Source organism: Lissotriton vulgaris, chromosome 5 (assembly GCF_964263255.1).
Source record: "Lissotriton vulgaris chromosome 5, aLisVul1.2, whole genome shotgun sequence".
NCBI lineage: Eukaryota > Metazoa > Chordata > Amphibia > Caudata > Salamandridae > Lissotriton > Lissotriton vulgaris.
The window spans coordinates 1,322,595,252-1,322,622,461 of NC_141693.1; the positions used below are offsets into that span (position 1 = coordinate 1,322,595,252).

Sequence of the window (27,210 nt, forward strand, 5' to 3'; positions counted from 1 at the left end):
ACCGCGTAGATGCGGAAAGTGGACTTGGTGACATCTGCGTGCTGTGCACCGGCACCATTAACCTGCCAGTTTATATCATTACCCATACCTGCCTTCCTTTGCCTGCACCGGGTGCACAGAAGTGCACTGTCCTGACCCCAATGGCAGTTGTGCTTTTTCCCCACACAGAGTGTAGGTCAGACAGAAAGGCTACTGTCTGCAGTACAGTTCGACCCTGACTCACGGCCAAAAATCAGCCCCAGCAAAACCGGCCGCCTCTAAGAAAAAAACGCACCCCACCCCATCCAGCCTACCGGGGGATTGCCCGGTGCCAGGAATGACCAGTCCGGCCCTGCATAAAACAAAACTGACAGTGACATGCACACCTGAACACGGAACAGCTGACACTCGGGGGACATCGCGGGGAGGCACTTACAGTGGATCTGAGACACTCTTTTGTGGCATTGAACTACAACATACTCTTCCGGCCGCAACGCTAATTTCCTAACTGTAACAAAGTGGCTCTATATATACTGGACCAAAGTAGGGTACAGTGTGTATGGAGTCCCCAGTCTCCAGAGGTATAACAGAGGCTAAAGTCAGATATGACCTCATTCTCAAAAGTGGTAGCTTGGTCGAGAAGTAAGGCAGTATCAGAGGACAGTGTAAAGCACTTGTTGTACACACTCAGTCAGCAAATGGTTTCACACTCAAGAACTGAACTCTAGGCCAATTGTTTTTATATCAAAAGATAGAATTGTTTTATTTTAGAACCAGCAGATATCAAAATATACTTTTCTCAATATGAGAGACTTTAGGTAATTACTTTGCAGAAAGGCAATAGACTTTGTAAGTTCAATAGCTACAGTGGTTGCAAGAGGCAACACAATTCTAAACACAATTTAACATTGAGCTCAATGGGTTTTTCTACATAAATGCAGCTGATTACATTACAGATTACTTTTGTAACTCCAGGACTGGATCCTAGATTCAGTCCTGGGGTCTAAGCTGAAAACAGTTTGGTAAAAACGTTATGGTTATTGCAGTGATTTTCAAAGAATATAAAGGTATTTCAAATGTTGACATTTCGAAACTTTTCAGGGAAAAACTAGCAATGTTATCCTATGGAAGGAAATTCAAGTCACAGGTAAGGTAGGTTCTCATTACTTTTATAATCCAGGACTGGACTCCTAGGTTCAGTACTGGGGTCTCTACCTAAGACAGGTAAGTAATTACATTTTAGTAGTTGGTACGATTTTTAAGGAATATTTGTAGTTTGCAAAAATAGAAGAAATTTCACAGAAAAGCAGTTAATGGTTTCCTATGGAAGAAATTTAGGTTACTAGTAAAACACGGTTATGATTACTTTTGCAGTTCAGTACTGGGCTAAAAAGGTACAGTACTGGCTTCTCTCCTGATCACAGGTGAGTACTTCGGAATTCGTTATTCTGCGGATATTAGATGAATATTTTAACGTTTCAAAATTTCACAATTAGAAGAAATTTCAAGTGAAACGAGTCAATGTTAGCCTATGGAAGAAAAGTGAGTCATCGGCTTTTAGGTAGGTACTTGACTGGCAGAGTTAAGGTTCTGGGCATAGACTCAGGGGTCCCCCAGGGTCAGGTAGGTACAGGTGGTGCACCCTCAGCGGCACTGGTGCAGCCGGGTGCAGAGGTAGTTAGGCCCAACGTTATCCAATGAGAGGCAGGGGGCCTTTCTTTGGTGGCTGCTAGCCAGCAGGCCACGCGGCTTTGGGAGCTGAGCTCCTGGTCCCTTGCTCAGGGCAACTGGGGAAGTAGAGTAGGACAAAGGTTGCACTGCCAGAGGCACTTGGGCGGCTGGGTGCAGGGTGCTTTTGAGCCATTTGGCGCTCACTGTTATTCAATGGAGATCTTGGGAAGGGAACAAAGGCTGCAGGCTCGGGGGCGACCAACACTTTGAGGGGTAAGTTGGGATCTTGGAGGATAGGTAGGCACCGAGGAGTTGGGCACAGGGGGCCGTGGGGCGCCGGGTGCAGGGGTGTTTTTTGAGGTCGGGAAATCTTACCCCATGCTGGTCGCGGTTAGAGGGGTCCTTTGTCCTGAGGCTGCAGGCGTCGTCGAGGAGTGTCCCTGGGCACTGGATACCAGGTCAGGATTGCCGGGGGGACGCCCTCATGGTCTTGAATTACTCCAGCACAGGCCAGGCTTGGCCGGTGCAGAGTGTGCAGGGTTTTCGGTTCCGGGCTGATGCCAGGGTCTGTTACCTGCTTTGAGCAGTAACACTGCTCCTGGGAGACCCAGGTAGTCAGAGTCACAGGGCAGTCACTTCCTCCGGGGTTTTTTGAGGTTGCTGACCACTGGAGACGCCGGGGTTTTGTGGGAGCAGGTTTGAGGGTTGACAGGCCTGTAGGGCTGGGGCCAAATCAGTTGGTGCCTTCCTCTTTTTAGCAGCTGCACGGCAGGTCTTCTTGTTCATGGTTATTCTTTTTTTGTTTTGTAATCTGGAGCTGAGGAAGGAAGGTTCAGGGAGCGACTAAATACTAAATTTAGGGGCGTTGCAGGTAGGGCGAGGGCAGGGACCAATGGGTCCCTGTCCTGGGGTGGGTACACCCCCTAGTCTGCTCCTCTCCTGTGGGACGGGGGCAGGAGCCTAGCTGGGATTGAGCAGGGCTCCCCATCTTCAAGATGGCTTCACCTCACCTCTCCCACCTGAGGGGTGGTGTTGGCACAGGTTGGCACACCCCCCTTCCTGACATAGGGTTTCTGCCAGTATTCCCGCTAGAGTAGGGTCAGAACCAGTGGGGACCAGTTGCTGAGTACAGCAAGTGGTCTGGAGCAGCTCACAAGGGCGGAATGCCTTTGAAGCTTCCCCTGCCCATCCTGGGGGAGGGGGCTTGGCACCTCGTCCCAGGATGTGCATTGTTGCAGGCCCAGGAGAGCGGGGGCTCTCCACCCAGGTGGATTGTAGGTTAGGTTTCAGGGGGCATCCCTAAGATGCCCTCTTTAGTGCATTTTACATTAAATCCCACACTGGCATCAGTGGGGGTTTAATGTGCTGAGAAGTTTGATATCAAACTTGTCAGCCTTCAGTGTGGCCATTATGGTGCTGTGGAGTTCGTACTGACAATCTCCCAGCACCAGTGCCCAGGAATGGCCCTGGGTACTGTAGGGGCACAGGGCTCATGCACCTGTGCCCACACCACTGGCATAGGGCACCCAGCTAGAGGGGTGGCTGATGTATGCCAGGCAGTGTGGTTGTGAGCATGGTACACAGGGATGTGTGCCATGTCGACTCTTTGTTTAGTTCTGCACTAGGACACTCAGCCTGCAAAGGCAGTGTGTGTGTCAGGGTACAGGGCCCCTAAGGGTGGCACAATAAGTGCTGCAGCCCTTAGGGGTCTTCTCTGGTCACAATGCCCTGGGTACCTAGGATACCATTTATTAGGGGTTGACACGTGGCCAGAGAAACCAATTGGGTTTAGGCTTTAGCACTGTTTTTAGGGAAGGAACACAGGCCTTGGGTACCTAATTGGCAGGAACCCAGGGCACACCAAGGAAAAGTGCATCAGGTACCAGGCAAAAAGTGGGGGGGGGGGTACTGCAACAGAAGCTCACTTTCTCACACTAACTCAACACGTTCACCCTACCTCCCACCCTACCTCAAAGCTCCAACACTGACTGAGGCACCAGGCTATGAAAATTCCTATTGTCATGCACCTGGACTCTCTCATGACCACCCACATCTTTATGAGGTGCCATGAATGGTACCTGTGCCCTACACAAAAAGAAATTAACACAACATAAAAACTCTACTATAAGGGAGACAATTATCGTGACTATTAAACCTTTTAGTTGTCTCTCAAACATGCCACTAGCCCCTCGCAGTGACAACCCATCCCCTTGATGTAGATGTTCTCTGGTGTAAGATCAAGTGGATGTAGATGCAATTGCCGGATGGATAGTGATCACAATTTCCTCTTTGGGTTCTTGGCTATGCTGTTCTGAGCAAAAACTCTCTCAGCAAAAGGGCCATTCTCTCCCCTCACTGAAGTCATAATTACCTCCTTATTTAAAAAGTTTAGTGTTTACCCCAATTGTTTGGGCAACAGTCTACTGCTTACCTATGGTCCCCTAATTTTTTGTAATGTAAAAGCACACCCCAACTTACATTATATACTGAATACCCACCAATCAGCAATCAGGATTACGCATGCGAGTGCGTCAGCATTCCTGGATGTCTGAGATAGCATCCTGGAGGTGACGGAGAAGGCCAGTGTGAAAATATGAAAAATGTGATTCTGTAATCCAAAGATGCAAGTTTCCACTTGAATGTACAGTACTTTCATAGAGTGGCCCACACAGTTTTTTGGAAGTGGTTTCAGGAGGCGACAGGAGGTAGCACCAAGGCTGTTATGATACAAATAATGTATAGCACCCATATAACCAATACTCTCTAGGCGCATAATTGGATAAGTGGCAACCATATTGAGTCAACGTATTAGATCAGTCTAAAACAGAAAGCTTGATGGAAAAAAACTGATTTTAAGCTAGCCGAACACAACAGGGCAGAGGTCTCTAGTCGTAAGCAGACAAGGAGTGTATTCTAAAGTCTAGCAGCAGAAAGAGTCAATCTCCAACCACCCGCTCTTTTTTTCTTGACCCGCTGAACTATTAAGCAGCTCATGAGTGAAGATTGCAAAGTCCTACCAGGAATATATTTTTAAGGTTTTTGCTGATAAAGCATCTTGAATAGCTAAGTAAAACTTTTTAAATATTGTAAGAGATTTTGAACTGAACATGCTTCATGATTGGGAGCCAGATCAATTTCTGAAGTAAAGATCTGCCATGCACACAATAGGGACCCCCGCCGAATTACGAAGCTGCTATATGTTTGATTACCTGAAGCTTCTGAAAGAGGTATTTAGGTAGCTCCAGTTAATGAGAGCTTGCATAATTCAAACACAATTCTATAAAAGCACTAACCACAGTATGCTTGCAACTTAAGATAGCAAAGGAAGGGTCTTTAGCAAGATTTTAGGATGGTAAGAGCAGGACGTTACATCAGAAGCTATTTGTCCAGTTAAAGACAATTGAGAATTGAAAGTCGAAAATAACTTTATTCGGTCTAAGAAAACCATAAAAGTGCATAAAACATAAGTACATACACCAGTCAATAAAACAGATTACATCCAGATCCAAAAATTGGACTCAATTGTCTTAACAATGATCATTTTCCATCATTAAAAGCCTGAGAAAGACCTGGTGTACATGTTGGAGAGATATATTAATCATTAAAATCCATATTCCTAAACAACAGCCTCTGTTGATGGCCCGCAGTAAGACTATCAGAACATTGGTTCGAATGTAAAACACCACCGCATTTAAGCTCAGCTCATAGCACATCAAACAAACATATTGTACATAATTTGGCAAATAAATAAACATATGAGAACGTTTAAAAACATGATAAACTAATCAAAAACAATGAAACATAATAAAATGTATAATATATCAATACAGCTCCCCCAAAAGAGCATAAGTCGCTCAGGTGATATTTTTATGCCTCTCATCAAACTTCTTTCAAATCCTCAACAATGAGGCAAGATAGCTTGCCAAGTATAAGTGGTGTGTACATCCGGAAGTAGCTGTAAATACATTAGTGCAGGCTTGACCTGAACAAAATGTAGCGGTTTCAGCAAGTGCTATAAAGACGTTCTTCAAGGGATATCATAAAATCCACACAAAAAAACAAAATGCAAAAGATCCTGGCCAGAAAAGTTGTCACATGAACAATGACTCCGTTTCGTGCTCCGCACACCAGGTTTTGGGAATGGCAATAACATTGTGAACTGATTGAACCTAAATCTTGTATGGAGGAATCAGTGGTGGACATTAAAAGTGCTGAGCAAATAATGTTTAATGGCACAGCTTGTTACAATCGGTGTATGTCCTCGGACCAGTGGTTTCTCAATCTCAATTCCCCTCTTGTGGATTTCCTCCATAGAAGAAAACTTTCCAGAGTCCAGGTGATATCAGCTTTCAGAAAAGTAGAATGCAGATCAAGCAGGCCAGGGCAGGTCTACCTGGCTTGACAAAAGTATCCCGAATATACGTCAGGCATTTGACTGACCTCCACCCATCGAGCTCTTAGCAGTCCTTAATTATCTCCCTACTTAAGTGATTTTCTGATCGCACGCAGATAGGGAGCAGAGGGCAATGAGATCTGATAGATGACGCAGCCCTAACTCCTTATGAACCATAAAAGCTGAATTAGAAGCAGGAACTGACAACAAACCTCTACAGAACCATTTTTCCTCCACTTGTGGCTCCCTTGAATTAACATATCCCCGTACTTCACTACCTTAGGTGGCCATTGGAAGAGATTTATCCTGATAGATCATGATCAGGCCACCCAGTGGTTTACCAACTATTCTAGAGGAAATAGAGAAAGGAGCACCTATAGATCTTGACAGAGCTAGTCTCTTAGATTTTATCAAAGGGACCAACGTAGACTGATCATCAAAAATGACCCCAATTTAGGTATAAATCCGGACCCTCAACAACTTATTGCCCTGAGCATGAAAATATCTCAGCTTAGTCTTTTTGGGTCCCAGCACAATTACCTGAGATTTTCTATAGTTGGTGGAAAGATAAACACTATTCAAATATAGGACAAAACCATCAAGCAATATCTGGAGACCCAGGGCAGTTATTGCCAATAGAATGGTGTCAACCGTATATAGGAGTGCAGGAATCTGACGGAACCTATTCAAGGGCAGTCCACCTGTCTATCTAGTTGTCTTTTCCCTAGATCATTCATATACAGGGTAAACAAAAAAGGGGCCATTATACACCTGTGCCTTACTCCACTTCTCAAACGAAAGGAGCTGGAACACGGACAACTGCCCTCATATCCCAGTGTAACTCACTGAGGAAATAAACAATGTCTCAGTCCAAGCCCATATCGAACCAGATCTGTCACAATTTGGATCTATTCACCTTATCAAAGGTGGAAGGCAGATCCATGTTTGCGATAAACACAGACCCTGTTTTAGCCGCAATATATTTGTTGATCAGCATTTGAAAATGTAAAAAACTGGTCACACATACCCAGGCCCGGTCGAAACCCTTACTGCAGATATGAAAGAATAGACCCATTCTCCGCCCACCACATGACCCTCTCTAAAATCACCCTGCCCATTACCTTCACAACCGAATCTATTAATGAATGTGACTGTAGCAACAAGGGAGATATCTTGAACCCTTTTTGTATACTGGGATGATAATGGACTGGGGCCACGAATGCAATAGACCATTGCATACAACCAGATTAAATAGTTGAGTTAATATTCAGGCCCACAAACCAGGTGACATCTTAAACAGATCAGCGGGGATCCCATCTGGGTCTGGGACCTTGTGGCCTGTCATGCATACAATTGTTAACACAACGTCCTCCTCATCAAATGATAAATTACACTGTTGTGTTATCCATTCTAGGGGCTCATGCGAGAACACAATCCAAAGAACCATAAATACCTTCAATTCCTCTTCTCATGGGGATGTGAGAGGCTGTGGAGTGGGCACCATTCTTGCTGAATATAATTGGTTGCAATCAGTCTTAGTTGAGGTCTCTTTAAGATCTGACCAAGCATTCTCTCTGAGTTGCCTCTTCCTCCTCTCAAGAGCCTCTTTTGAAATTATATGTCTAGAGAATAGTTTGTGGGCGTCTTTGTTTAACCATCTAAGTTTGTTATTGGGCACTGTTTTGGAATGAAGAGACAATCTGGCTATCATAATCCACCCCAATCGCATGCTATGCTTTCAAAAAAGCTTCATCATCAAGCCGGTCCTCCAAGCACAAACCAAATTCCTTACCCTTAGCAGCCACAGGCTCTTCAGGAAGTCCTTGGGGGTGATTTTGTACCACTTTATTCTTCTACCTTGATCGGTCACTCTGCCCTCGAAGTGGGTTAAAGTGCTATGCACGGAAGCTAGTACAAGCAAGTTGCTAATACAAACAGAAATGCAATAATGGTCGATAAAACCAGAGGGACATATCAAAGAGGTCTATTGAATTCGCTGGGATGCTCTAGGGTTACTACGCGCTCTACAAAACCTTTAAATAAATAAATAAATAAATTCCACAGAGGTGCAGAAACAAAAATAAAAGATATTGTAGAATTCACACTGCACCCTACAAAAATGTGGGAAGAGCTACCATCTAGGTTGCGGGATGCTTCGGTCATAAAGCATTCCAAACTAAACTCAGCCAAGATATTATTCAAATAGGCTCCCACTTGACTGTGCTCAATTGTAGGGTTTTTCACTGTACATTTGATCACAGAGAGTAAAGAAATGTGAATATGGATGTATATTAAAATCTCTCACTAAAATAAATCCAGCTCTTGTAACACCCCGGGATTCAGTAGCCAATAACTGAACCCGCAGGTGCCAAAAGCGTGTTACAAATGGATGGACAATTATTTGCATTATTGAAAAACCACCAACCACTGGTGAGGAAAAAAAATTGCTTGGATATTAGGAGAAGTTATCGCCAAATGCTCCAACCTACAGTCTAGGGAGAGAGAGACAAACCTTGTTTAGGGGGTCCCTTTAAAGAGTGCACGGCAGTAATAAAAAAGACTTATAGCAATCTAAACAAAAAAGATCCCTCAACCTCTAATGTATCCTGAAAAACAAATTATAGCAAAATACGTTAGATATGCCAGCCAATATGGGTGAAATCTTTTACTATTTACTCCTGAACCATTCAAAGAGGCCAATCTGGGTGCACTATCATCAATACTATAAATCGATGATGTTTGACACTCTACAGTCTCAACAGGGCTAGGGGCCTCGTTCCCACCAGAGGTAGCCAACCCAAAGGAGCTTACATTGGTAGTGTTATTGGTATGTGCCTCATATGTAACTGTGCCAGGATAGCCACCCTTGGGTAACCCCCAATCCATACGGGGCCATTTTATTTCACCCATGGTAAGTGTATCACACCAATTCGCAACCCCAGATGGTATTACTGGCAAATCGCAGGACCTTCCCTCAGTATTAATGCAAACCCCATTAAAATCTTGTTCCAAAAGATGCAAGGGTCTCACTTCAAGAGCACCGTACACCTAAGTAAACTAGACTCCAAGATCTAAAAGCTGGGTTAGCCTCCTGGTAGATCCAGTCGCCAGCTGTGTCACACTTAAGGTAGCCTCATTTCTGGGGCAAGAGAGTCAATCCAGAGCGTCAGCGCCCAGGGCCCAAACCTATTTGATGTTTTTAGAATAAAATTATTATCCTCGAGCTGTCTCATGTTCCTACTATAGTGACGTTTGGATCTCACCCTGGCCCATGGTGGAATAGGGGCAGAGCGTGGCCAATAAAAATAGCCAAAGGGCAGGGCCTATATGGTAGATGGACAGACCATCAGGTTTCCAAGATTCAAAACTGTGGGGACAGCACCCAAAAATCAAAGCTGATAATGGCACAATCCCCAATATGGGTTATCAACCCTCCTTGCCATAATAAGCCTATTTGCAGATTGTTGCCCTTAATGTCAAATAGGGCCAGCCAGTGACTCATTTTGTTCCTTAAGGGGTGTTAATTTTCCCTCGCTCCATGTTTTTAGAACAGGAGCCCCAGTATCTACCAAAACGTTAGGGGTTGAGACATGTTTGAAAATGTAAAGAAACACAGAGGGGTATTGGGCCATCTTTGTTGCTTGCACCGCCTGCCCCCTTGCCCCCTTGCCACCCCACCCCCTGTGTTGCCAGGCAGTGTTATTATACCTATGGCCCTTCTAGTAAACTGATAGCTCAGAGTACCCATGAGTGCCAGAGTTCTTGTTTTGGGTTAACAAGGGTTACCTTGTGATAGGCAGGTTAATAGAGGACATTTAGGACATTTAAGTAGACTGTGTGTACCTGTGTATGACAATTCTGGCTCCCTCACAATGTTTTAGCCCTCAGAAACAGAGCTCACAGTATTCATGGTATGCTCTATCGCTGACAAGTTAGTTTTGTAAACTGAATTAGATTGTTTAAACTAGCCTCAATTAGTGAAAGTTTATTTAAATGTGTATCTAAACATTTACCAAGAACAGCTTCAATCACAGACTGCAGTAATGTAGAAAACTCACTAATATTAGTGTTAACAGTATACCCTCTGACTGTTGTCCTCTGGGGGAGCCTGCTGGACCAGTCTACCCTTTGTCTTTGACCTAGTCTGTCCAATCACCGTTTCTGCCCGTGTTAGGTCTCGCCTGGCATTAGCAGCGCGCATGCGCTGTTGTCGCCTTGCGAAGGCTTCTTGGAATCTATAAGATTCCAGGAGCTTGCTTTTTGCTTCGCCCGTGTTTTGCATTAGTGCGCGTCATTTTGCAGCCCCAATTATGCAAAACCGGGTGTTATGATTGTCCAGGAGGGTTTTTAGTCCCTCCTGGTTACCACCCTGTCCGCTTTTGGCCCGCCCACCAGGATTGCATCTTTTATTGGCGGCGAGAGACAGTGTCTCCTAATTAGCCGCTACGCACTTTTTTGTTCTCATTCGGATTTGGCAAAGGCAGCCGCTTGTTTATTTTTGCATCGCGCTTTCACTAAGTGAAAGCGCAATGCAATTATAAACAAGCGGATGCCTTTGCGGAATACCAAGAGCTTGTTGTATTAATATTGCTACGCCACCGTGTCCCTGCACATGCTGTTGTCCCTGGCAACCTTCCACGCCTGTCTGTGCGTGCGTTGGCAGTATTTGGACTCTAATCTAGTTTAAAACTGGCCCTTATTTCCATTATTGCCCCACCTTCTGTAGCAGGCCTTTTCTTGCCCTCAAAGCCCAGGCCTTAATTGATTCCATGCAGCACGCACAGGCCGCATTACCAGAGATCTCCAGAAGGCAGATCCTTGTGCTTAATTCAGCACAATCTCTGCTTTCAGCACAGAGGTCACCGCATGGGGAGATCACATGATTACTATTACATGTCCCGGGCCTCGGTGGGCGTCTGTGAAGATATCACAGGTTACGCCATGTTTTTTTCCCTTTCGTACTGCGTTATTTAACGAGACACAGAGCAAGCGAGAGAAGCAGAGACCATGTAAATATTTAATATATTTCAGCAGAATATATAATGAGTTTGCTTAGCCTCAGTTGGTAATTTTCTCCCTCCGCAGATGTGAAAAGAGGATTTGTTTTGTAGAACGTTCACACGGGTGCAGCCTGCAGCAGTCTTCCCTCGCAGTTTTTTTTTTATACAAACCCTGCGTAGATGTCTATAAAGCTGAAGTGAGAGGTTACCGTTCCCACATTTGTAGGTGGTGTTTTTTTTGTAATAGATTCAGCTAAACAATAACTAGATAACTGCAGACAAAATTAATGTTAAACATTTGAATGACGTGTCCAAAGCATGTCATCTACGCAGTCGATTATCAAGAACAGACCAAGTGTTCCAGTTTTTTTTTTCCTGCACATTTACTTAAACCAAACAGTGGCACAGCTTGTATGGCTGGCGTTAACTGCTGCCTTCTTGGTTTTAGCAATGCTTACTATGTTTGTGAATAGTTTTGCATCAAGACGCATTGTATGAAAATACAGGCATTTCCCAAGAACAAACATATGCATATTTTTATGTGAAACCACACATTGCGCTAGAAATCCCTGACTCTGGGGGAAACTACTTATTGTGCAGGCATGCACATTGTGCAACGTGAGATGTCCTCACCTAGCCAGTAAGCCAGTGGCGGGAGTTGGATGACCCTGTGCCCCCGTGCTGTATATTGTGGTGGGCGGAAACCAAATGTGAATGGCGCTGCCGCAGACCAAAGGGTGAATAGGACCGATTTAAATCCCCTGTAAACAAATGGGTATAGTTTAGATATTTGTATTTAAAGTAAAAGTTAATGGTTAGGGGCAGTCCTAAGCGAGCAAGTGATTACAGGTTCTTGTACTACAGTAGTCTTCCACAAAATCACTCGCCGGTTCATTAAAAAAGGTGAAAGATAAAGCAGATTAAAACAAGCATTTGCAATGCAATAGGTCTTGCATTTACGCAAGTTTAAGCTATTGGCATTGTAAATGACGATGCCTTTTATTTCTGTTTTAAAAACTAAAACAAAAATAAAAGGCTTTGTCATTTGCAATGTCAATAGCTCAAACTTGTGTAAATGAGAGACTTATTGCATTGCAAATGCATGTTCCTTTTGTATGCTTTGGTGCTGGGGGGCCACATTCCACAGGAGAATTCCCGAACCCTGCCACTGCCTCCAGTTGGCGAACATCTGCAATGGTGGTTATAGCAGTAGTAGACTCGGATTACCAAGACCCACTTGAAGCACCTTGAGTCATAACGTTAGGGCCCAGCGTAGAAATTTCTACAGGAGTAGCTGAGGGAGTCGCTACTGATACAGGTCGAATGCCCACCTGTATTAATTTCATACTTAATTGCCCCAGTCACTGTAGTTATGTAGGAGAGAATTGACAATTTGGAGAAGCTATTCCGGACAGAATACTATTAGGCTTCCCCTGGTTGTGAATTCCCTGTGTCTGTTGAGACACTTTTCCATTTGCCCTTCTTGCAGTGGAGATATAAAGGCTTCGTTGATGTAAAGGCAATGTTCAGGAAGGATAGCTGAGGGCGTGCCCCTACAGGGTCTTCTTGCAGCCAAAGCACACCAGAACGTTTTGGAACGTACGGAAAAGTAGGAAAAGCTGAGGAAGCTGTCCAATAAACTCCCCAATCCCCTGCACAGCTGGAAACAGTAATTCAAGTAGCTGAGAGAAAACTGTTATAGGGAAATCCGCTCCTTATGGCTCATTTGTAGGTGATGTTCCCCTCTCCCTTTTAGCATGCAACCCACAATATTGAATCAGGGTACTGGACTGTGTACCAGCCAAATGAATTAGAGGATCATACCGGTGAGGAATACTGTGTCCAGCCGTAAGTCCAAGAGGGTGGCCCAGCCCAGCCTCTTCTGGCCTCTGATGGGCGCCGCTTTGCCTGGGCGCGTTCCACACAGCGGGGCAGCGGAATACCCTTTACAGCGCTGTGCAAGTGGCCACGTCTCTCTCTGAAAGGCGATGTTGCAGCTGTGGCTCCTGGCTCTAGGGGAGATGGAACTTTGAGGCCCCTGCAGGCTTGACAGTCTATGGGAGCCTGTGACCCACTCATAGGCAGCTTTAAGCCCCCAGGCAGTGGGACAGCTGAAAGACGATGCACCAGCTGCATATCAATAAAAATTCCTAAACTCTTAACAGTGGGTATTCAGCTTAAGATCATTGACGATGAGGACCTCTGTTTTCTCAGCATTCAGTTTATTGCTCTCCTTCCAATTCCAAATAGACAGTGGGGGATCCTCTGCTATGGTGGAGGAGCGTCGCCCCACTGCTTTTAAGCAGTGCGAAGAAGAAACATAAAATGATAGTAACTTTAAGTTATTATCTTTTTATGGTTACTGCTGCCTTGCGGGGGCTGATCTGTTCTCAGAGCAGGGCAGGGGAGGAGTGTTTTGCCCAGTGCTAAGTGCACATGACTGTTTGGCAGGCCCTCTCGGGCCGCCCAACACAGTCATGCGCACTTTTACTGTTTTCCATGCAAGATGCATTACAGCCTGCGTTGAAGACATTCCCTAGGCCTCCATTCCCTGGTTGAGGGTCCAACTAGGATGCTCAGACCAATCACAACGCTGGACTGCAGAATTGTGATTGGTCTGGGAGCCAAGGGGCTTACCAATCACAATGCTGCATTGCAACGTTGTGATTGGTCAGTGGGGCCTGCTTCCTGTTCCCCAGGTTCCACGAGGAGAGTAGGAGCAGAGACACGGTACCTGCAGCAAGGTAAATTATTATATATATTTTTATATTCACACCATGTGCGAACCCCCATCAGCAACCGCTCGACCCCCACACCACCCCTGCACCGACCTCCTCCCCACTATCTCCCACACGCGACCCCACATGCTGCCACCCGTGAGCCAATCCAGCCGCCGTTCCAAATAGATCACCTGGATATTTGAATCTGTCAATATACTGGCAAAAGGATAGGATAACATACAAGTTAAAAAGCAGTGTAGAGGTGGGCATGGCCGGGCAAGATGGCTGATCGGACATAGACCGTCTCGGCTCCCGGTCCTAGCGCTGTTCCGGATCGGATCATGGCGGCTGTCCGAAGCTAGGATCGCCGCAAACGGATCCTACCTTTAGTGGAAGATGTGAAGCATCTGCGGAGTTCATCCTTTTGCCCCAGGAATTGCTACATCTGCATCATTCTGCCTCACGCTGCCTCACAGGGAGAAGTCGACATCGGCTAAAATGGCGGCCAGAGCCCTGCCGCGACAGGAGACATTCTAGAACATTGCGACTGCCACGGGACCGGCGACAGCTCACGACTGCCCTGGGGTCCCATGATATCACTCTGCATCGTCACACATCTACCCACCTGCACTGGCATTCATCCTGCACTGCAATGGAGAACGCCTGTACAGCGTCAATCAGTGCCTATGAACCCTGCGCCTGCTGAACGCATCAGCGGCTAGAGGCCTTGTGCTGGTGCCTAACTACTCTCCCTCAATCTCTCTCCTTCCTAACTCCTCCTGGCTGAGCAGGGTGCAGACCACGGCCTCCTCCCTCTCCGGGGTTGTTACTTTCCGCATGGCGGTCTCGCTCCCACTTAGCGACGTAGGTTCCATTTGGACACTGTGCAACAGACCTAACTCGAGGTGGGGCCACTTCTGTTCTGGCAGTGCCGCTCCTTGGTGTCCTGCGGTCCTCTATCAATCCACCCTTCGTGACTCACTTCAGCCTGGGCCTTGCATACCCTCACCACCCTTGACAGAGCTACAGGGGTCTTTTTGGTTTAATCCTTATGCCGCCGAAGAAGGGGACGAGCAAGATGCCAAGTAAGGTTTCGGACTTCTTCCCGGCTTCAGACAAACGCCCGACGATACGAGGGGACACGGGAACTGCAGCCACGGCCCTCACAAAGGGAGAATTAGTGAATATGTTTAAGCACTTTAAAAATGAAATACGCAACAAACTCAGCCAAGACATCAAATCCTCAATGGAACAATTGCGGACAGACTTAATGAAGCGTTTGGTCTCCCTTCAACACGATGTGGACTCTGTGGGCACTAGAGTACTAGACCTGGAGGGGCAGCATCAGGAACAAGAACAACTCTCCACTGAATTGCGAGCCGATGTCCTTGCACTCAAGAACCAGCTGCACCAGACGCAGCTCAAGGCAGAGGACCTCGAAAATAGAGCACGGAGGGAGAACATATAAGTCAGGGACCTGGAGGAAGGCATGGAGGCGCCAGACCTAGATACCTTCATAGAGGGGCTCTTTGCGGAGGTTCTGGGACCCCAGAACTTAAAATAAAATTGGACAGGGTCCACCGTGTGGGAAGTGTACAGAACGGCGAGAAGAAGAGACCCCGTGACAAACTGGCAAAATTCCACTCCTATAAAGTTAAGGAGGCAGCACTCCAGGCGGCCAGGATGAAGGGATCCATATTCTTCCAAGGTATCTCTTGCACCATCTACCAAGATTTAGCGCTGACTACCCTGGCACAGAGACAGTTGTTCAAACCTGTCACCACTAAGCTGCAAGATGACAAAATCAGATACAGATGGACCTATCCGTTTGGACTCAGTTTTGAATTTCAGAACAAACGTTGCCACATTACTGACTTAAAGGAAGGTTTGGATCATCTGGGCCTCCCATCCGAGGAGAGGTAAAAATGGAGAGCCTTCCCGAGGCCCACAGTCAACTTCCGCCTGGTCTGTAGGCTCTCGCAGGGGTCGCCAATGAAGTCTTAAAGATCGCACCATGGGATCTGCGTTGTCTATTATCTAAGCCAGGACTGAGACTCACAGATTTATAAACATTTATTGCTGAGACCGACGTCTTTGGATATAACCAGTGACAGCGGACAAAGACCTGCTCCTAACCGCAATCCCCACTTTCGGACCACCGCCTGCCCCAGTCTCTGGGGCTCCCGTTACCTGTTCAAGATGTTGGGAAGCCATGGACTAATTTGGTTTTACATGTAAGAACAGCGATGTTTCCTTTTTTTCTAAAGGCAGGTCGGTTTGGACTCTGATATCATAACTAATTATGGATCTATACTGTTATCTGGGGTCCTGCTCATGTTTTATTTTCCATTGCAGATGACCTGCCTTGTCTTTCTTCCAGGAATGGATCTGTATTACTGCCTACTTTTCAGCCGCACAAAGATGTCTTTTCCTCTGAGACTTATTCGGGATGGGCGTGGACGGGGTCCTCGGACCTGTTGTCCCCCCTGGTCCTTGAGGGGGCGTTTTAGCCCCACAGAGGGGACCTAGTAGCGGTTCTTATATCGCATATCTGTTCATGTTTGTTTTCTTCTTTTTGGGGGTTAAGGGGGGAAGCGGGAGGGACACGGTGGCAGCTTTTTAACATTTTACCTTGATGGGCTCTCATTTAGATACCTACAGTTGGCGCGAGATGGCGGTGCACGCCTCTCTGGGGACAGGCGGGGACTTGGGACATGGTAGGGCTGATGGGGCTCTCAAAGAGGTGTAGTTTGTCCCTCTAGCATAATGCTGATCACTATTGTAACTTGGAACGTTAAAGGTCTTAATTGTCCCCAGAAGCGCCAAAAGGTATGGAAGTACATTGACGATCACCATCTTGATATAGTAGCATTGCAAGAGACACACTTAGCCAGAGCCGAGGACACGTGCCTTAGACACAAACACTATCCACTAATTTATAGGTCCTCAGCCCACACGAAACATAGAGGAGTAGCGATCATGTTCCGTTCTTCCAAACAATTCCAACCATTAGGAGTTCATAGCGATAAAGATGGCCGCTGGGTTATGGTCAAGGGATGTCTGAGGGGTTACATTTGCACTTTTGTAGCTGTATATGCCCCCAACACTGGACAAATGGTTTTCTTACACACACTATTGGGGAAACTACTGGACTTTGTGGAGGGGCTGATGGTCCTCATGGGTCACTTCAACCTGACCTAGCAGAAAGAGCTGGATAGCACACTCCCACATCGCTCAGATATGGGCTCCTTTTCTATGGACACCCAACAGTGCATTCAAGACATAGGCCTGCTAGACGCTTAGCGCACTCTTTATCCACTCACCCGAGACTACAACTTTTATTCCCATTTCCACCGAACATATTCCCGACTTGATTACATTTTTATTAGCCAATCCCTGCAGGGTGACCTTCAAGAGGCCAAGATATTCCCTCTTTCAGTAACGGATCATAGCCTACTTTCCATATGTCTGTACTGGTGTGGGAACACTTCGACTACTCCCAGGTGGTACTTCCCGACGTCTCTTGCACAGGACAAGGAATCCTGTACCAAGCTAAGAGAAGCCATCACTGAATTATTTGCTATTAATAAACCAGAGGAACTTCAGAGTTTTCCACCTGGGACACGTTTAAGTCAGTCTTCCGGGGTAAATGTATAGCCCTTAACTCGGCGTTAAACGCGCAACGTACTAGTTAAAGGAAGCAACTGGAGACAGATCTGGCTTCTATTGAACACACTCACAAATTCAATCCCACAAGGCAAACTCTTTGCAACCGGACAGCGCTCCGAGGTAAACTCCGGGCTATTTATAACAATAGGGCGGAATTCACGTTCCTCAAACTATGACACTTATCATATTCCCAGGGCAACAAGATTGGTAAGCATCTTGCTAGACAGCTAAAAGATAAGCGAGAGACAGAGTACATAGGTGGCCTCCAGGGGTCCTCTGGGGAACTTACACATAGAGACGAAGATAAAGCTGAGATCTTTGGTTCATTTAACGAAAACCTCTATTCTGGGGAGGGCTTGGACTCAGACGCCCAACGGGATTATCTCCGGACATTGCATCTACCTCAGGTGTCTACTGAATGGAACGAGTTACTCATCGCTCCCATTACTATAGACAATGTCAACTCTGCCATTAAAGCTTTAAAGCCCCACAAAGCCCCAGGCCCAGACGGATATACCGCCCTCTTCTATAAAACCTTTCCTTCTGACATCAGCCCCCACCTCACACAGCTTTTTACCACGATGGCAGAAGAGGGCGAGTCCTCTGGCTCCATATCTGAGGCCATGATCTCTGTGATACCCAAACCAGGGAAGGATCCTCATCAATGTGCCTCCTATTGGCCTATTGCTCTGCTAAATCTTGACGCAAAACTGTATTCCTCCATTATAGCTAAATGAGATTTATTTAAGGTCGCCAAACACATGATAACACTTGTCGAATTATACATCTGATAGAAAAAGCCAACAGACGTCAAACCCCCGCTGTACTGGTAGGGCTGGATGCTGAGGAAGCCTTCGACAGGGTTTACTGGACATTCCTATTCCACACACTCACGGCATTCGGATTTTCGCCTACATTTCTTACTATGATTCGAGCTAATTATCTTCAACCTCGCTCTAAGGTGGTAGTCAATGAGGTGCAATCATCCTCCTTCTTCCACTCTAGAGGCACCAGACAGGGGTGCCCCCTTTTACCCCTGCTCTTCGCTCTTACCATTGAGCCATTAGCGTTCGTGGTTAGAGCTAATCCTGGAATTCAGGGGATACCATTCACTGGGGAACCACACAAAACTTTCCTTTTCGCGGACGATGTTCTCCTGTCCCTCTCCGACCCTGCCATGTCCCTCCCACCTTTACAGTCGGAACTTGAACGCTTTGAAGCAGTAGCAGGCTTTAAAATAAATGTAGTCAAATCGTACATCCTCAACCTCACTCTCCCACAGGCGGAAAACCGCAGGCGGAAGTCTCTTACACCTCTGCTGTGGGCCACTTCCTCTATACAGTACTTGGGAGTCCAACTAACATCAAAGGTAGAGGGGCTTTATGCCGCTAATCCCCCCCCCCAATCTTACTCGTATTCAAACGAAGCTCGCGAAGTGGCAACCTCTCTTTTTTTCATGGCTAGGCCGGATAGACTCTGTGAATTACACTTCTTCCTAAGCTCTTTTACTTATTTCAGGCATTGCCCATAGAACTGTTGGGAGATTTTTTTCGGTGAGTTAAGGCTATGATCCTACACTTCATTTGGCAAGGGGGACGTGCAGGCTTCTCCTTCTCCCTATTGAGTCGCCCTCGCACCGAGGGGGGAGTTGGACTCCCAGACATCCAATTATATTATAAGGCGGCGGAACTGAGAGTCCTGGTTGAATGGTCAAAGCAGGAATCCGATAAGCACTGGTTACATATGGATCGCAGTGTGACGGGAAGGACTATATGGGACCTGGTTTGGCGCCCCAAAAAGAACAGACCTAAGAATGCCTACATAAGCTCTCCTACACGCACCACCTTAAGGGTATGGGACTCAGTCGCAGGAGAAGATAGGTGGACCTCATTCCCTTCACCATTTACACCACTCCACTTTAACCCTGCATTCCCCCCGGCCCTACATGAGGGCCCTTTTGACGTTTGGAGGGAGGGAGGGTGCCTTGCTTTGACACATCTCTTTCATAATTTTGACCCCCTCACTTTTGACGACTGCAAGCGGGACTATGAATTAGGGAATACAGAAAGATACCACTATAATCAATTAATGCACTGGGCCCTTACTCCTCAGATGCGAGAGGCAGCCACCAGTCCTATCACAAAATTTGAGTCCTTCCTCACCAAGCCCACTTCTATGAAAGGGGTGATTTTGTTCATATACATCTTCCTACTCACTACCACCCTCTCCCTCCCCGCGTCCACGATATATGTCCATTTGGGAAGATATACTACAGCGTGCTATTTCGGACGACGAATGGGCACATTTATGGTCCGACATCACAAGATTCAATCAATCCACAGAGCTCCGGGAAGCTCACCTTAAGACTATGATGGACTGATATCTCCACCCGTCCAGACTTAGGCAGATCTTTCCCACAACCTCTGATAGATGCTGGAGAGGGTGCAGACTACTTGGGGATTTTCAACATATATGGTGGGATTTCCCAACTATCTGCCCCTTTTGGGAAGAAATGCTGGCACATATCAAAGATATGCTAGGGTACCCCATCCCATCCACTGTGCTCTTTTGGGGCTTCACGATCCTTCCCTAGGGCATCAGACCCGAGCTGATAAAACAATTATGTGGCTTTGTATAAGAGCAGCTAAGGTTACCCTGGCAGCCACCTGGAAGAGGTAGGAAGCACCAGCTATCTCCCTTTGGCATTCTCGACTATGGAAGCTGCTTTGTCAGACATTTTTAGGGTTAACTATAAGAACTTTGAATTTAAGTGGGGCCCCTTAGTCACTTTTCTTTCACGTGGACTTCCATCGGCTGTTTGTCCGTACACCATCAGAGTCCTTCATCTCTTTCAGTTTTTAGTTGACTTCTAGTACCATAAGCTAATTAAAATGTATGGATGTTGCTGCCACCATGGTAGGGGAGTGAGATGGGGGGGTTTATTCCTTCTTCTGTTTATGTTGCCTCCCGATTGGGAGTTGTTTTTATATGATTTTTGTTTATTCCATGTGGCACCTTCCGATTGGAAGGCTTTGGAAAATTACCATCGCAAAAGAAAGATGGGACACATGCTGAACTGTTTCCTCACATTTTGTGATTATAAGAATTTGCTCCAAAATCCGTTGTCATCAGAAACTGTAACCTACATTCAAGCAGTTCATTGAGAAAGGAGTCGGGCTTATACTAGACAATGTGTCACTTTAGTCAATTGTAGTCCTGTCGAATTATGCAACACCCCCTATGAGGGGTGCCATGATGGTACTGTTTCAAGATGTATTTTGAAAAAAATGTAATACAAATATCTTTGACAAAAAAGCAGTGTAGAGAGGGAACATTTCTGTCGAGCCCTGCAAGTGATTGGTAACTGCTTGCTATAAAATAATCTAATTTTACTACTTGCATCAGGTCTGAAAGAACAAATTGAAACTAGTTAAGGGCAGAGCTCATTACACAATTATTGGCCTGTAAGTGGCTATATAATATTTGCGCAACATGATGCTCCAGAATCTTAGCTGCAAATGATAAAAGCAAAACTGGGCAAAGATTCATAAGATAAGATGGATCTGCTCTTGTTTCTTAAAAAAAGGGATGTGAGATCGGTTGATTTTGTCAATGTTTTTTAGATATGTTGTACAGCAGCACAGGCAGCTGTGCAACATGGCTAAAAGTAAAGAAAATAATAGTGCTATGAAGCAGCAAGTGCTGGCCTCTTCATAGCGTTTTTTTTCTTTGGAATATCTTTATATGGTAGCCAAAATATTGAGGACAAAAACAGCAACAGGTAAGTATGTTTAGATATTCTAAATCAGGGGTCTCCAAAACGGTCCTGGAGGGCCGGATCCATGCCAGATTTTTAAAATTACTTCATGTATCTCAATGGGGATATCCAAAAAATCTGGCATGGATCCAAATCCAACTCCACATTTAATTACTTTCAATATATATATATATCTTCAAGGTATGTAGATGTGGAGCTAAGAATATTAAGTCCATATTCAATTTATGCATATATTGCCAAGACTATAATCATCAAGAGCTGGAGTAACTCCTCTTCCCAGATTTGATGGTGGAGACGGCAAGAGCGTTTATATATGTGGATACATGTTTTTCCAGTGGGGGAAAAGAAATCTGTGCATTTCCACAGGGGGGTCCATTCCCCATGCGGATTCCTCCTCTATTTAGAACTCACCTGCTCGCATGACATTCGCAGTAGTAAGCCTGTAAACCTGTGTCTAGCACAGCTTTCCAGACCTATTACTGGGTATTTTGGTGAATACCCCTCAAAAAAGGAAAAATTACACTCAGGTGGAGAACTAAATCTCAACCCATATGTTTATATTTGTGGCCACTTCATTGGACAGTGTGATCTGAGGCAAATGAGTATGGGCCCAATTCACAGAACTAACTTAAGACAAAATCCTAAACTTACTACTTTTGGTATTCACAGAAGGCATTTAGTAGTAGTAAAGTTAGGATTTTGTCTTAAGTCTGGATTTGGCCACCCCAAGAACATGCAGCTTCCACGGTGGGTTGTCTGTGACCTACTTCATTGATATCAGAATGGGGCCCTGGGGTGCAACACGCATCGGGCCCCGGCTGCTTCACCCTGGAATGGCCGCAAACCTCAGACGCCCGACCTAAGCTGACAAGAAAATTCACCCCTACTTCTCTCCTCTCTCAATGTATTGAGACTAAACTATTTTGTCTGATGCCCGATGGAGCTACCTGGTTTAGCTATAGAGGAGATGGGCTGTGGATTCCCTCCTTGGTCGTCACCTACCTAGTCGGTTTTTAGACAGACTTCTTTCCGTCTCTCCGTATTGTCTCTTTCCTTATTCTCCTTCTCTCACCTCCCCTGCCCCCTCCACTACTTTTCTCTCTCCTTTCTCTCCTCTCCTAATTGTATTGCCTAATTTTTTAGATTTATTGTGCTATTGTTGAACTTTTTCTGTTACATTGTTGTTTCTCATGTAAAGCGCTCTGATACCTCCGGGTCTAGCCAGCGCTATATAAAACTCTTTAAATAAATAAATAAAATAAATACTACTTTTGGTATTCACAGAAGGCATTTAGTAGTAGTAAAGTTAGGATTTTGTCTTAAGTTTGACTTAAGACAGGCTTAAGACGGTCTTAAGACAAACATAAGACAAACTTAAAACAAACTTAGGACAGGCTTAAGACAGACTTAAGACAAACTTAGGACAGACTTTAGATAGACTTAAGACAAAATCCTAACGTTACTACTACTACTAAATACCTTCTGTGAATATCAAAAGTAGTAAGTTTCAGATTTTGTCTTAAATTAGTTCTGCGAAGCGGGCCCTAGGTGCCCCAATGAGCGTTGGGCCCCTTGGTCTAGCATCATGGGGCCCTGAGTTCAGACTCGCCGAGATTAAGAGTGGGGGAGTGTTATTGATTTGATGGATAAACCTATATATTCCCTATAATTTCATGTATGTATTTGCATTGCAGTGATGGAGAGCGACTCCCAGGAGGACTCAGGGAGTGTGTCAGACAGCAGAAAAACAAGTATCGAGGAGCACACTGAGGTGAGAGGTCATAGTTTTCTTCTGTTTAGGATTCCCTGGTGATCTGACACTCACACCTCTATTTGGCCGCACTATAATTAGGTATGTCCGCAAGGGCTGGGACGCCCTGTTGCTGGGGTAGCCATGCGCGATATAAATAAACATAACATAACATAACATAACATAGGATGACGTGAACTAATGGACTACTCAGGCAGGATCCCTGGAATTACATCATTCTGAGGCCACGGTGCTTTCCAGCTAAAACTGATTTGGTGAATTTACCACACAATTTACAGCCAGCTGCAAAATGTGCATCTTTTAATAAACAGAAAGGGGCTTCTAGCTCAAGCCGATCAAAATTAGTAAAAACATCACACAAGGGGGGCCCACCACCGCACCAAACACTTTAAATACATGACAATTTCGAACATATTGTATTTAATCCCCAAATGATAGACTGGGGGAGGGTGAGCGAGAATGATGGATTCTTCAGCTCTGTTTAGAGCACACCCATATCTATGCACTTTCCGATCCCTTATATTGGTGCTTTTTCAACCTTGATCGCTCACAGCGTCTACTCTGCAACCTCTAACGTCCACAGACCACATCCCATGAATGCCATTGCACTCTGGTGTTTCACAATTAGTGAGTCCAGGAAGGCAGTTTTATGCATCTTATACGTACTAAGCATTCTTTCCTGCTATCCCTCTGCCACATCTAAAGCAGCCACGCAATCAGTCTTGCTCATCCTGCTGAAGACAGGTCACACTTTCGAGTAATTAATAATATGTCAAAATATTTATTATTAAAGCAACAAATGAGTTTTCGTCTTGCATTCTATGGAGATGGGGCTGATGTTTTCTCTTGATGCAATACATGGGCATCATGAAGCCTGAGTTGGTCTGCATCTGCCTCGTTTAGGTGCCCAGCTGTGTTCCATCAAAACTTGTAGTTGTGGTATATATAGTATTGTAGTGTAGTTCCTAGTTTCCCACTAGGCCCTGCGCATTGGAATAACATAAACAGTAGTATCGACGTGGAACTGCTTATATTCCAGGCCTCCACTGACTATGCTAAACTTAATTGGGTTGTGTTACCAAGTAGCTCAGAGGTCACTGGAAACTTTCTTCTCTGCATAGGAAGTGATCAGCTTCCTTGGCACAGACAAGAAGGGATTCAGTTTTCCAACAACCGTGCAACATGACAACTTTGCTCCTCAGATCAAGAGTCAATCTCTAGGGTCGTGTGAAACAATAGACATGTATTTCACTCAGTCAGTCTAGTGCAGTTTACTTTCACGAGACTTGGAAAGTTTGTCAATAAAGGGTTAACATTTATTGAACAGTCTTTCTTCTCGTACAAGAGAAATGTATTGCCACAATTGCAATAATTGTTATTATAAAAAGTACATACAGTAAGATAAGTATTGCGAAATAGAACTGTAAAAGCATTGATATGGTTTCTTAGCCATACAATGGTTTAAAAGTAATAAAACATATATACAGTCATATATACATTAGGCTAACATACTCAACTGGTGCTTCTAACTAAGCCTACCCCAGTGTGCCTGACCTAAGCCTAACACGTGGAAGGGGAGTAAGTAAGTAGCTTTAAGTTAAGTTGGTTTTGCCAAGGTTTGTTTCAAGAATTCTCGTCTAAGGGTTTAGTCAACACCATACCTCTGAATAGAATGATGGAGGATTGGTATCTCCTTCAGGGGTCTCTCTCGATATCCCAGTCACCTGCAAGGGTAAACCGGAAACGCTGTAGCTGGATTTCTCTGCACGAGAAAGGCAGCGGCTGCTCTTCAGCGCGTCGAGGAAGGAGGGGGGACAGCGTCCGCGGGCAGCTGGAATCTGCTGGATGTCTTCGCAGAGGGACGGCTGTTCAGCTCCTTAAGCGTACTGCACCATAGTTCGCGCTGTAGCGGCGATAATGGTATCAGCAGCTTCACCACCACAGGATAGCAGGCTGCAGCGACAGAGTGCTAGATTTACCAACACGGGGTCGTGCAGGCAGCTGGCTTCAGTAGCTCGTACAACAGGCAATTGCTTAAGGCAACGTTGGTAATATTTATACCTGACAGGTGCCGGGTTTGACGCAAGTTTGCTGGACATAAGACGTCAATTAAAGATGTCACTAGGAAGTGATAGTTATCAGTTGCTCATTAGAGTTCCATTACTAATCAAAACATAGCAAGCGGGGATTTCCAGGTTTGCTAAGTTTTTATCTTGTTGAAGAACTCGGAGTGTTATCTAGGAATATCAGATAGTGACTACTGCTCTGTCATTGCACTAATTGGTCGCAAAGGAAGTGGCAGAGGGAACTATGCTGGAATGTGGCTCTGTTCGTGTGAGGCCAGAGATGACTTTTCAGAAAATCGCACTTGAACGGTTATGCCAATATAGGGAATAAATGGAGTTATAGCCGAATAGGGGCATAAGGTCACAGTATCAATCAGGAACCTAGATAAACACGCAACACCCACTCCACGGGTTAATGTCCATCAAAATTACTAAAACTAAAGCAATTAGATGCATGTGTAACATTGCCCACCCCAAAATACATAAATGCATTCGAAATAGGCGTACTCGTAATACATGGAAAATAGGTACTGTACGTTTTTTAAAGCATAGTAATCATTCAAAAAAATTATTGCATATGAAATCAATGAACGATTATGCAAAAGGAATTACACATGAAGTATCTCTGACAGAAGAAAAGCGAGATAAATCATCACATAAAAATGCATTGTAATAACATGTGTGCTAGAGGCTGGTGTAATGTTGTTATGTCTCTAGATGTGTTTAGAAATAGAAGTGTGAAGCTTCTGTTCTCTAAGAATAGTTTTTACGTTAAGCAAAGAATTGTTTGTGCCAAAAAAGGTCAATATTTGAAAAATTGTCCAATTCAAAGAAAATATTTTAATGCTTGAACGGGGAAACATAGAGTTCCAAAGCTTATTGCAGTTTTTGTTGATCAAAACTGAAGGCCGAATTCAGAGTTCATGGGAACGCTGTGTGTCGGAAAGCTTTTCAAAAGTTATTGTTTCTCTATGGGTGAGAACATCGTATCAGACAGGCTCTCAAAGAATTGGTCTACAAATTCAGGTGATAGTTCAACCAAATTAGATAGCGCTGTAACTTGGCAGGTGTGAGAAGGATTGCTGTCATCGAAGGCAGGACCAGCAATGCTCACAGAACGTTGTACCTGGATGATGTTGCTTTTGTCACTCGCTCCACTGTTACCACTTGGCTGTAGTACAGGAGTCTCCACAAATGCCGTCATCAGGATTGGTAGCCTCTGGGGACAACACAATGCGTGAGCCGTTATTGGACTGAGCAAAGTATCGACGTCCATTGGTACTGCTGATGGAAGTGAAAGACAGATGTCCAACACGCATTCATCGCCGCAAAGCATACACCGTAGCACAGGTAAAATGCAATTTTGCCATATCGGTCTGAATGAAAGGAACCAGGTCATGTTTAGATCTCTCAGCCTGGCCAATCCGAGGACGTTAGTTATCCTGTCCCGGTAGCGCATTGCTAGGATTGTCTCTTCCATTCCCATGGGAGCTATGTCTGAGCCGAGGCTTGCCATAACGTAGCAGGAGGGTCAAAAATAGAATCCCTGCGACGAGTCCCAAAAATAATGGTATGCCGCCAAAAATGGAGTGCACAAAATTAGGAAAGATTCCCAAAATTGCCTGGAAGGGTGTTAGCAGTCCCGTAAAGACTGTCTTAAATATGCCTGGGATGCTTGTTGCACTAGACATGTTAAGGAGTTGGCTGAACATTTCTACGAAATGCACGGGGCAATTTGTTGATAAAAGGTCATGAACTTCAGTAGCTGTCCTTGCAACTAGAAGATCATACGTCTCTTTAGATGACGTTATAGGCACTGTTGTCTGTAAAAGTACAGATTTAATTTTGCTTAATGTATCAATTCGTATAGAATAGAGATTCAGACGAGGCCAGATGGGAGTCACTATGTCTGGAGGCCCACTCGGGAACAATGCTTGCATACAGCATTTGACCATGGATGTCACTTCTACTAGATAACTTTTCCCTGGCACGAGGCCACAACATCTGTGATCCGTTCTAAGAATGTAACTCCCGTTCGCGAGTTGCATAAAGAAGGGCTCTATCTGAGTTGCAGGTGTGACTAGCTGGTGGCATGAAAGGTTGTTTGAATTTCCATCACATGCTCCGTGTAAATTAATACCCTGACACAAAAGTATACCGCTT

At 45.2% G+C, this 27,210-nt stretch overlaps 1 protein-coding gene across 3 annotated transcripts in view; it reads left to right on the forward strand.

Annotated features, from left to right (window-relative positions):
* LOC147712541 (inositol 1,4,5-triphosphate receptor associated 2-like) overlaps positions 1-27,210 on the forward strand; it is a 420,289-nt gene that overhangs the window by 107,488 nt on the left and 285,591 nt on the right. For all 3 annotated transcript variants that reach the window (XM_086923244.1, XM_086923246.1, XM_086923245.1), the window contains exon 2: positions 22,905-22,981. In XM_086923244.1, coding sequence (XP_086779370.1) covers positions 22,907-22,981 — 75 coding nt within the window. In that variant the 5' untranslated portion in view covers positions 22,905-22,906. The remainder of the gene's footprint in view (positions 1-22,904; positions 22,982-27,210) is intronic.